The 12,242-nt window shown below is 41.4% G+C and overlaps 1 protein-coding gene across 6 annotated transcripts in view; it reads left to right on the top strand.

Annotated features, from left to right (window-relative positions):
- Window positions 1-417: 417 nt before the first annotated feature.
- vav2 (vav 2 guanine nucleotide exchange factor) overlaps window positions 418-12,242 on the top strand; it is a 179,906-nt gene continuing 168,081 nt past the window's right edge. For 4 of the 6 annotated variants that reach the window (XM_067573821.1, XM_067573823.1, XM_067573822.1 and 1 more), the window contains exon 1: window positions 418-2,312. In XM_067573821.1, coding sequence (XP_067429922.1) covers window positions 2,109-2,312 — 204 coding nt within the window. In that variant the 5' untranslated portion in view covers window positions 418-2,108. The remainder of the gene's footprint in view (window positions 2,313-12,242) is intronic. The other 2 variants (XM_067573826.1, XM_067573825.1) reach the window with 2 other exon arrangements.

Raw genomic sequence — 12,242 nt, forward strand, 5'->3', positions numbered from 1 at the left:
TGAGGAAATTTTGTTTTATGGAATAATCTACAATTTAATCTAAAAATCTAAACACTTATACCTCTCAGTGACTTCAGGACTGTCCTCAGTAAATTGTCTTCTACCTGCCTGCGGCTGCTTTCACTGAGCCTATAACTTCTTTATTGTCTGTTATGTGTGTAATTTTGTAAATAGCTTAGCTCATCTCTTCCAGAAGTTGCCATAAACAATGTGTCCCTGTCAGTTGTCCTGTTAGGTCTATATAACAGCTAATCTTTATTTTACATTAATCATTCAGAAATAGCCCATGAGCAGTGTGTGTGTGTGTGTGTGTGTGTGTGTGTGCACATGGTGGTGGGATACATAATTAAATCACCTGTACCCTGTCCTTCTATGCCAGTGTTTCTTTCTGATCATCCACTTTTGTATTTGTACAATAAGTTTTTTTGAACATTTTTTTAAACTTACTAAGTGTTTTACATGTTTTCAGTTCCTCACTACAGCTGTTCCATAAATTCACTCCTTTGACTGAAATACAATGATATTTTACATCAGCATTCCTCTCAAATCATATTGGCTTTTTCCTCTTTTTAAACAATTTTTGGATACTTTTAGGTAATAACTGATTTTTTTTTTTTTTTTTTTTGCTCTATACATAATTTGAACCATTTTAAAGTCGACCAAATCTTTTGTGAGCACATCCACTGATTTGACCAGAAGACATTCCATTGTGACCCGCTGTATTGCAGCAACACATCCACACCCCATATAACCACACGAAAACGTCATTACAGTGGATTTGTGTGTGTGTGTGTGTGCATGCGCGCGCGCGTTTTGTTTTGTTTTGTTTTTATTTTTTTTTAATGAATTATCCCTTTAATCCTCTTGCGCCACCAGCTCGTGCAGTGTACGCTTTCCACCGTCAGAGGGCGCAACTCTCACTCAACTCTCACTCAAAAATATTCCCTGAAACTCACATTCTTGGAGTATGGAGCCACTTTTAACAAAGTGCGGACACGCGACCCAAGTTTTACCTTTGCACGAGATAATCGGCGCGTGCGAGCTCGTACAGCCTGCGGGTCAACGCCGCGCGTGGTAGCTTGGACGCTTTCTCCTCACGTTGTGCGGCTCGGGGTCGGGACCGCTAAACATCTCTGTCCGTAAGGGAAACGAGCAGAGGGAGACGTGAGAGGGAGAGAGAGAGAGAGAGAGAGGGGACATGAACGGAAGGGAGGCACAAAACACAGAAAAGAAAAGCTGTATACACGCGGAGCATCTTTTTTGAGCGCGAAACAAAGTAACGCTAACCGGATAAATGTAAACACTGATTCTTTCTCTTTTTTTCCCTGGACATGTTTCCGCTGCCGGAGAGCGCTGCTTAGATTGTGTTGTGGAGAGAGGATGGTCTCGGTGCTGTAGAAAGCCTGGTCTCTTGTTTTATCTCTTTTTCTTTCTTTTTTGCGGTGGAAATCACTGGAAGTTTCTACGTTTGACGTTTTTTCTGAGGAGACGTTCAATGCAAATGCGGTAGGTGACTCCGGGCTTCGGTTCAACAACTAAACAAGACTTGAAACGCAGTTTTTTCTCCTCACATTGTGTAGCAGGCTGTGCTGTTTGTTTGAGCGCCGCTGAAATGTGAGACACTGGGGAAGTCGATACATGACAAACCGCTGCATCCAGCTGTTTCATTTGCCGCTATTGTAACCCTTCATTGACACCATTTGGATTGGATATGCTAAGAAAACTTTTTAAGAATGAAGAGAAGAAAATTCCCGTAGCACGCCTCTGTTTTCTGGTTACATCGCCGCCGTTTGCTGAAGTGGATCTGTGGAAAGGGTGTTATTATTTTAGTCTTTTCCAAACCTTCATCATTTCCATGTTGAGAGGAGAGGAGAGCTGACATGCGTCTGGAACGGGGATACAGTGTGGTGATCCACTACGATTAAGATAAAGTTGTGAAATTTGCCTGAATATCGAGCTGAGAGTGTATGATACAGATATCCGGCGTTGGTAGGGACCCGATCGTATAGTGCCCGCTTGTGCGCCGTGAATCGCCGCTCTCAACCCGCTTTGAAGCAGTTCGTGTGGACTCGACTTTGTTTGTTGGGGGGAGACGCTCCGGAGCCGATATGGAGGAGTGGAGACAATGCGGGCGGTGGTTGATAGACTGCAAGGTCCTGCCCCCGAACCACCGGGTCGTGTGGCCCTCGGCGGCCGTCTTCGACTTGGCACAGGCCCTGCGAGACGGGGTGCTCTTGTGCCAGATGTTGCACAACCTTTCGCCGGGATCAGTGGACCTGAAGGAGATCAATTTCAGACCCCAGATGTCACAGGTGAGTCGGGCCTCGGTGCAAACTTCGGAACCAGCAGATGATGGTTTTGATTCACACCTCCAGGCTATGTCTTGTGACTGTACACACACACATACACACTCTTTGTATATGCATTGCTGTGCTTCTCATTCACACCTTGGGATTGCCAGGTGCAGCCACCAGACACTGAGAGGTACCATGAATTCATCTAACACTTCGTATGGTTGGAATGTCATTATACAGCAATTCTCCCTCTAGCAATTCCCCAGTTGCTCCAGAGATTTTACCCAGAAACCTTCCTGTCACAACAAGCCCACTTCTTGGACACAGCCCAGTTGCAGAGCTTCTATCAGTATATCTGTGATAATACAGCAGTTTTACACAGCGGGTGCTTTAACACATGCAGATTCCATTCAGTCTTGCACAGGTGAGGGAGGGAATCATGCCCACTGCATCTTAACAGAGCAAGGCGCCACCCCTGCACACAAGCGGCGGTTCTGTATTAGCTGACCTGAAGGTTTTTGCTGGCTTCTTCATATTTTTCCAATCATTACAATTGCAGTATTGTTGTCTGAAATCTCTGTATAGTTCCACACATCTGTTCGACCCGTTCCAAGTGGGGGCAAATACGATCATCTGCTGATGGAAGAGAAAGTGAAACATTTATCTTTCCAAGGTTAAATGATTTGTTACAGTTTCCCTTTAACTTTAGATGACCTTTTTGGAGTAGCAGACGGGTGTGGCAGTTCAATACAGAGTTAGACAAATAACATCATATGCTCAAAAAGTTGTGTGGATGGTTATGGAAGGTTTACCTCACACTGTCCCAATCTTCTTGGTTCAGTAAACACCACGTGTCTGCTGGTAGCAGTTGAAATGAAAGCTGAAGGTTATTTTCTTTTTAAGTTTTTTAGCCACATCATGTAGCAGCGTAGGGCTAAAAATACAGCCTGAAGTTTCCTCTAAGTCCTTTTGTGAAGAAGCTTAAAGAGGAATAGCTGTCTCAGTATATAATTAAACATAAGTCGACAGCATGGTGTTAGGGTTAGAGGTTTGGACCGTAGATGTCACACGCTTCCATTTCTGTAAAGCTCCCTTTCCTCTCCAGTTGATTCATGATTCCAAAGCCAATACGAGGAAGTGTTGGGTGCCACAGGAAGTTTACATGACCACAGCAGTGAAGGAGAAAGTGCGCTGTGGCAAACGTTTCTATTGACTTTTCTTCACCCTGAAGTCTGTACTGAAATAACCACAGAGCCTCTATTCTTGTATAGTGAGAAGTCTGGGAATTGGCACGGTGAACGGGTTCGCAGTTGCCCGTTTGCAGAAAGTGTGTCAGTTGGTCTTATTGTCATGCCCACAGAGGCCAAAACAGCTATCATACCAGAGCAATTGCCCGCTTACAGCACATTTGTCTGATATTCTTGGCACACCTTCTGTGACCCGTTTCTGTCATAATAATGTGTGAATGTGTGTGTGTGTGTGTGTGTGTGTGTGTTGCATCTGTCTGTCTGCCTCTCAGTCGATGTCTGTGTGACATTAGTTGGCTGCCTCTTTTGAGTAAACATGTCTTCCTTTATGTTTCCGAAGAGAATGAATCAGTCGAGCAACAGAGCAACAAATTTGACCATCAATTAATCTTTCATTTACAAAGCAAAAACGCCAACAATTTCTGGTTCTAGCTTCTTAAACATGATTTTTTTCTCTGTTGTGTATTATGGTAAATTGAATAAGTGCTGCAACAAAGGATGGTTTTCATTATCGATTCATCTACCAGTTATTTATTCGGTTAATCGGTTAATTGTTCTGTCTATAATAAGTCAGAAAAGAGTGAAAAGTGGCTGTAATAGATCCTCACAGGTCAAGATGGTGCCCTCGGACGTCTTGTTTTGTCTGACTAACAGTCCAAAACCCAAAGATATTCAGTTTACCATCATGTACGACGCAGAAAAGCATTAAAACAACACATTTGAGAAGCTGAAACCAGCTCATTTTTGCTATTTTTGATTTAAAAAAATGACAACAAACAAACAAAACAAACAATCGACTAATTGTTTCAGCTCTAGATTTAATATCTATGGGTTTTGGATAGTTTGTCATACAAAACAAGCAAGCTGAAGACATCATGTTAGGCTTTGAGGTCTTTTTTTTTTGCTATTTTCTGACATTTCACAGACTTAATGCTTAATAGAAAAAAACAAAACAATTGACAGATTAATCACTGAACATCATTGTTAGTCGCATGCATAGTCTCCAGTCTTCCTCTCTGTTTCTGCTAACCACTGGTAGCCTCCACTTATCAGCTCCAGAAGCTACTGACTTCCATGTTTACAAGGCGAGAGCGAGGTCTGAATGGCATCCTTTGATCCGCCCACTAATCCCATCCTCCCAGTCCCACTCTGCGAATCTGCAGCGAGGGTGGAAGGGGTGTCCTCAGTGACAAATTGGGTTAAACAAAATCCTGGCAGCAGAACAGTAGTATGTGATTTATGATAAGGAAAAGGTCAGAGCGCATGTGCTTTAACACTCAGACACAGAGTGAGTGGCTTAGCCAAATGAAGAGGAGGTGAAGCGGAGCGATTACATTATTTGCTCTGGACAAAATTTCTCAGCGGCTCCACTTGCATGGTGATTAATAGTTTCCCAAATTGAGTTTTGTCTCTGAATATGCCATTCTGTTAAACGTTTCAAACATTACAAGTGGTAGTATCCTCAAGAGTGGGTGTTCAAATGACTTCTAACGCTGTGTGACCTGCATTAGGACGGGGATTTTGGTGAATGTGTAAGACAAAAAGGGAGTGATACTCTGTTTACTTGGACTCACTAATTCTATTCAGTTGCTGCTGTTAACAGACCCCTAATCACAACAATGCTCTAAAAGTTGGCATTGATCCTACTTTGTTCTCTAGTGCACTATCATTGTGTTTTAGTGCTTTCTGGAGAACTGAAAGGGAAGTCGCTGTATCAACACTGAGGTTATCCTGTCTTGTTACTGTAAGTCACTTTTGATTCACGTATCCATAAAACAGCATACGAACAATTTACTGAAACTTGAATTTTAACACCACATGGTGAGTCTATCCAACAACCATAACTTATTTCTATATATAGATTTTCTACTATATATTTTATGATCTGAGGTTTGAATTTTTTGAGTGTTTTGGCAAAGCTTTTGAGACTGTAAAGGGGTTTTTTTGATTAGTCATACCTTTACTATACATGTGCTTGAAGGTCCTTTCTGTGTAGAGATCGCACATTCTCCTGATGTCTGCATGGGTTTTAGTGCTGAAACCATAAGTGGATAAATGGATGAGTTGATTGAAAGGAGAATTAAATGACTTCAGTCTTGATTATTGATAAAATATTTAAGGCATTTGTCTGCGTCTTAGAAATAGAGGATGTAGCCTACTTGTAACTGTAAATACACCACAGTATCAGTATCAGTCATTCAAACAATTTGATCAAGATTCAGCATTTGCTCTTAAGAAAAGCCTGCGAAAATCTTTCTGGAAAAATCAAAGTGCCACTGTTGTAACCTTGAACAAGGAATGAACACTATTGGCGCCTTCATGACCAAACCTGAGAGGTGACTTATTAGTGCGATATTTTTGGTTGACTTTCAAGTGTGAATATGTGTATAATAATGGCATAAAAATGAGGAAGGCTTCCAAATCAGCACTCAGCAGAGTAAATAATATTCATTCAGTGTGCATTCAAGTGGCTGAAAAGGGAAATGTCCATTCATGCATCCTTCCAGTTCACAGTGAGGAAGTTTATTGTGATATTCATGAAGTAAATGATAATCACTGGACTGTAATAAAACAGTAAACCAACGTGCCTGGCATCTGATGTTACTGAAGGCTTGTTTCGGTTGTAATATCATGGAAACCAATAGTAAAAACTGCGAGTTGTGTCTTACTGTGAGCAGGAGAGGAGGTGAAGTAACTCCAGCAAAAAAAAAGCTGTCAAGATGACCTTCGTTTAGGTGGTCTAATAAATCCCTGATTGTAATTTTTAAAGGATAGCGAGGCGGTTGTCTTTACCTCAAGGTTGTAAACAGATGCTTAACGAGTGCTGGTGTTTGGAAATGCTTCACAGCTCAAAGTGCACGTATTCTGAATCCAGCGCCTCAGGCTGTGTCTGAAAGACAAGACTGAGCTGTGCTCTCTGAAGCCTTTTGTGTGTTCTGCAGTGTTTTCTCATACTTTTTTTTTTTTTTTTTTCCCCCTGTTAGTGAGGTAGTTGTGAATGCCTTTGGGATGACTCAGGCGGATACGTATGTGTATGCCGCTGTGCTTTTGTTTCTCTGTGTGAGTGTGTGAACTTGCTAGTTATGTGTATGTATGTCTGTGTGTTAGAGATGTTACAGTACCTGTGCTCAGACTGAATCACTGTTGGCTGAGCCCAGAGCTCTCCTGGAGCTTCTCAGTGCTCCACAGGGCTCCAGATCTCACACAGAGCCTGCCGCCTCCTCTTACAGTAATTGAGGTTCTTCCTCTTTGTCCGGCTCCTACCAGAAATATTGGCTGCTGCTGGCAAGTAACAGGAGCTGATTTTCATTGGGACTTTTCAAAATTCTGCTAATCATACTTGAGAAATGGCTATATAAACATCGATAATCAGGAAAACACTGTTTTCAGATCATTTTTGCAGATCACAACATTCACATAGTTATGCCAAAACAAAACAAAAAAAAAACGATTAAAGCTACAGGAACTGCTCGGTCACATGGGAACAGAAAACACTGAAACAAAATTTCCACTACAGTCTATCAGTGCCTTGTTGTGACTAACATGTTGGCAAATAATTGCCTTCCGGCAGACACAACGCAGTGTTAGCATTAATTAGGAGTTGCATCTTTTGCCACCTGGCAAATATAAGTTCAATATTCACTTGACTTGTAGCTCTGGTTCGTTCTCTCCACCAGCTTCAGAGGGGGAAAAAAAAATCTTGCTCTTTAGCTCGCTCACTCTTCACATTTCCTCAGTAGCTAATCACTAACATTTCCTTTGCCAATTGGTGCTGGGCAGGTAGCCTAGAGTATGTTTATCAGAGCTTGTTTGCTGAAAACAGCTACTTGATGCTTCTGGAAACAGGGTTGATGAGGCTGAACCATAAAGTGAAAGTAAAAAACAGAAACCTTGAGCCCTGATAGGCTAAAAGCTCTGTAGAGCTGCAAAGTTGGGTGCTATTCTCTGATATATAAATGCAAACCTTTTCTCATTATTAATGTTAACATCACAAGTATGCATTAATGTGGGTTTGAATATTTTCATCCTCTTGATCACTAAAATACAGAAGTGTTCTCGTTCACTATAAGTATATATTGACTTGATTGCTGACCATAAATTCTACAAGGCTAACAGTAATTCCTGGACTGCTGCGCTGGGACTCCTGATCAAATCACAGTTTCATACGGTCTTGGTCACAGTCACATGATTACAGTATACACTCACTCTGTAGGTCATGCTTTTAACACTGAAAGCCCCGTCTTAAAGAGCTCTGCAGGGCTGGAAATAAGATCAGAGAGAGTGTATGAACCGGAAAACGACATGGTAAATGCCAGCCCACCTATTATTCTGAAATCTCTGTTTGTGACCAGTGCGGGGAGGAGGAGGGGGGTTGGTGACTACTGTAGACAGCCACCCACCCCTGTCTCCCTCAGGGGTAATTTAATCTCAGCATTTGGTCTACGGTTGACCCCTGCGACCCCAGCACCCGCCGGCCCCGGATACAGGTAATACCGCTAATGGAGCTCGTTAGGGTCCGCGTCCTGGGTTGCACAGCTGGGATGGTGCCACTGGGAGCTAATGGGATTGACAAGGAGGGAATGGGCCTAGGCTAGGGTTTTCTAACCTTTCTGTGTGAGGTAATCCTCCTCCTGAGGTCATGAAAAATCTCTCTACTTGTAACATTTTCTATTTGCCTTGTGTGCTGACATGTCCATAGCTGGCTTATGTGTCATATCTTGAGGCGAATGAAATTGCTTTTGTCTCAAATTTCATTGTCTCAGTTACAGCCACTATGATTTTCACTTTCACAATAGCCTATGAAAAGTTCAGGGGCTGTTGGTTGTATTTATATATTTATAGTTATAAGATACTGTGTTGATTTAGTCTGGAAAATTCAGCTTTTTTCACAATTCAGGTCTTATGGTCATAACTTTGACCATGTTTCCCAAGATTGACCCAATCTTACTCTGGTAGTTATCCAGATCATTCAGACCTCCTTGCTCTTGGTTAAAAACTGACCAGCTGTACTGACTTTTTCTTTGTGGTTTCAGTTCACCAGAGCTAACTAACCGTTGAAATGTGTGGTCATCTGAACTTGTTGTTCTTGTAATGTTGCCCTGTCCACAGATAATCAAAAATTAACCTGGTGAGCAAAATGATATCATAACTATTAGTAATGATTTACAGAACTATTAATATTAGACCTTTAATACCAGTATAGCAGGGGGATTGGCAGAGCATCGATCCCTACTATAAGTAAATGATTATTTTTTTATATACCTCTCCTCACTCTGAGGCAAGATTGCATAGGCGAGTACAGAGCAGTATTCTCCTAGCTAGTAGGAATGCAGTGTCCTGTTCAAGGTCACTTCATTAAGGCGGATGCCTTGCAGTAGGAAGGAGGTTGAACTTTGTCAAGTTGAAGGACAGTCTTGGTATTCACTTAGCCTAAAAATAAATATTCCCCTGGAACCAGAAGTAGCAGGCTACAAAACCAACAGTCAAGGTTTTAGACGCCTCTGTCCAGCTGCTGCTGTTCAATTTATGAGATTTTCTTTTAAGCCGAATAAGAATTTATTCCCTTCAAATGAATCGTTGCCATGTGTCAGCTGTAAAAACAGAACATTTGAATATGCTTAGTATCTCAGAAGGAATGCCCTGCAGCTGGCCTCTACAGTGGTGTTAGAACAGCTAAGAGGTGTTGAGATCGCTGTAGTTATTGCTCGCGTAAGTGTTTGGCGACATGCATCATTTGAATAGACGGTGTGGACAAGTGATGTAATAATATATTTTCACTCTACTATTACTACTGTAAAAATATGATTGACAATTATCATACTATGTCAATGTTTTAAATAAAGATGTGACTTCCTTTTATTTATTTAGTTTTTATAAAACTCATCCCCCAGCCCTCCTGTGTATACCATAATAATAGTCTAGTGTTGGTATCCAGGTGTGAGCATTAACCAGTCTTTTCAAAACTGTTAACACTTACACCTGTAAAAATATAACATGATGAAACACATGGACATCATGCAATATGATGACCTGAAACTATTACAATGCTGTATTTGTTTGTAATAAATACAGAGATAATCTGAATTTTTACAGCACTTATTGGAAAAAGGTACAATAGTTCCTGAAACCCTTGCCAGAGATTCCCATTAGATTGTACGTCAAATTTATAAGAAGAGAAGATGAGATATGTGCTTGCACCAAAGTACAAAAAAGGAGCTAATGGACTCAACCAGAGACCAAAGTTCAGTCTATAATTAAGCATTCCAACCTACTTACTTCCTGGTTCCTGAAGTAAAAGACAAACACAAAGAACCAGCAATGAGATGTAAAAATTAAATATTTTCCACTGACTCCAGTGAAGCGGTTTAGTATTATTCTAAATACAGCAGCACTTAAGGTTTCAGCTATTCTACACATTCATTCATGCGATGACATCTCACAGTCTGCCATAGGCGATCATAAAATAAATAAATATGAGGTTGTAAAAGCTTACAGCTTGTGGTATTATGTGAGAGGAAGAGTGCATAGTACAGACCTAAATAGGCAAGCAGTTAAGTACTTGTTAAATGCAGCAGTTGAAGATTGAATGAATGCATGGTAGTTGCGGTCGATATTAATTAAGTGTAAATGAATGGCGGCACGTACACCGTTGCGATACTGCAGGCTTGCTGCTTATGCAGTGGGATAAAGAAACAGGAAGTGAATTTGGAATTCAAACAATCTCCTTTTTTTTCTGACCTGCTACGTACAGTAAATGCCTTGCACATCTACATGTGCTGCTAGTAATACAAGCCACATCTACCGCAGGATGAAGCACTGATGCATATTATAAGCACGTTGCAAACACTTAAAATCCCCTCAGAGAATAACTCAATATTTAAAGAAAACATGTAAATGTAGATTTAAGCATTGGTTAATAATCAATTAATACAATGAATTATTTAATAATCATTGAATAATAATGAGTAAATGCTAAGTAATATACTGTAATTCTTACAGTTTAGTGGGTGACTTTTGGCCTATTGATTCCTATTTGAAAGCTTTATCCTTGATCGTTGCACAGCTTAACCCTTTCCAGCCAAACCATGAGTCTAATGGCCTGTTTCCAAATGCAAACAGTCAGCTCTTGGCTGCATGAGCCATAATTAGAAAGCTGGCCATATGTACCATTATGTGACAATTCGAGCACAAAGGGTACTTCAGAACAATCAAGGGTTGAGCTTTTTCACTCTGATGTCGCTGGTTAATGATGAGGTTTGAATTATTTAGCCTCTAAAAGTCAGACTAGCTTTGGTAGCAGTACCATAAGAGCTCTAATAGATTAAAGCACAGCTCCATGGTGCGTATTCTTAAACTGTTACGCTGCAGTACACATCATGCTGTAGCATCTCATCCTCTTCTTCATGTATTTTACAGTGGCTACATCATGACTCAGCCAGTTTTTTACCAAAAACCAGAGCCATGTGTTTTATCACGAGCAGCACTCCTCCACCTTAAGTCTGTGGGACATTCATCTGCCTCTTCACTCCTTCTATTCTCTGCATTCCTGGGGGAATGCTGTTAGTCTGAAATGCGAGCAGTGTTTATACGGGGAACTCCAAGTTGACCTAATCTTTTAGACTGGGTGGGAGAATCTAAGTGATGTCATATAATGGCAGCCTACAGTATCCCTGCAAATTTAGTAAAGAGCATTTTCATGTCAAGAGTGGATAGTTGTTTATTTTATTTTATTTTTTTTTTTAGATACCTCAAATTCTTGTGTATGTGAAAACACCTAACGGAGACTAGTGTCATTCTGTTAGTATCCTCTCACAATCATATTACCTAACCAACCTCTGAGGACACGTTACAATTTGTGGAAACCGATCTACCATGACAACACGCTGCCAGTTTTGCCATTCCACTAGAGACAGACAAAGAAATCACGGAGCCTTATGGACACCGTCTGATTTCTAAAGAGGCTCCATCTGCATAGTGGTTGTTGGGGGTGATTAGCATGGACATGCAGTGGAATGGCGCCTTTCCGGAGCCAGCCATGCTCTGCTGGGCGCCATCACTCCACAGAGAAATGAGAAAGAGGAGGCCACGGTCCTGTCTCTGAAGTGGCGAGCCAGATGGCTGAATCTCTCCCTAGCATTTCTTCTCAAACCACACAAAAGATCTTTTTTTTTTTTTTCTCCTTCTTCTTTTTTAAATTGATTTTGACTCTTAATTTGTTAATCAGTAGCTGGTTTTCCTTTCCAGGCCATGACTTGCATCTGTCTTCATCCACGACTGTCAGTTAATGACACTTAGCCTGTTACATGTTGAGCTTTTGTCAGAACAGTACTGTTGCCGGGAGTCTAATTTGGGTTGTTGTGGTGGTGGACTGATTGTGGCTGTTTCCTGCGGTTGGGAACAGATTAGGATCTGGATTGTGCTCCGGGGAGAGGCACAGCAGTTCCCATCCCCCCCACCCTCCCACCTCCCGCCACCCCCTCCACAGACACCTCCAACCTCAGCTGTACACACACACACAAACACACACACTCTCTAATACATACAGCAGCCTCTTTCTGGGGGAAAGATAAACAGCTTCATATTTTCTCTATCTCTTTGCCAAAGGAAATAGATAATATGCACCCCTGTGACGCACTGACTGGTGGCAGCTAAGTATAGGAGGAGTGTTTATATGTTGCACTACTCATGGATTTTTTCAGGC

The sequence above is a fragment of the Thunnus thynnus genome, chromosome 19, assembly GCF_963924715.1.
Source record: "Thunnus thynnus chromosome 19, fThuThy2.1, whole genome shotgun sequence".
NCBI classification, from domain to species: domain Eukaryota; kingdom Metazoa; phylum Chordata; class Actinopteri; order Scombriformes; family Scombridae; genus Thunnus; species Thunnus thynnus.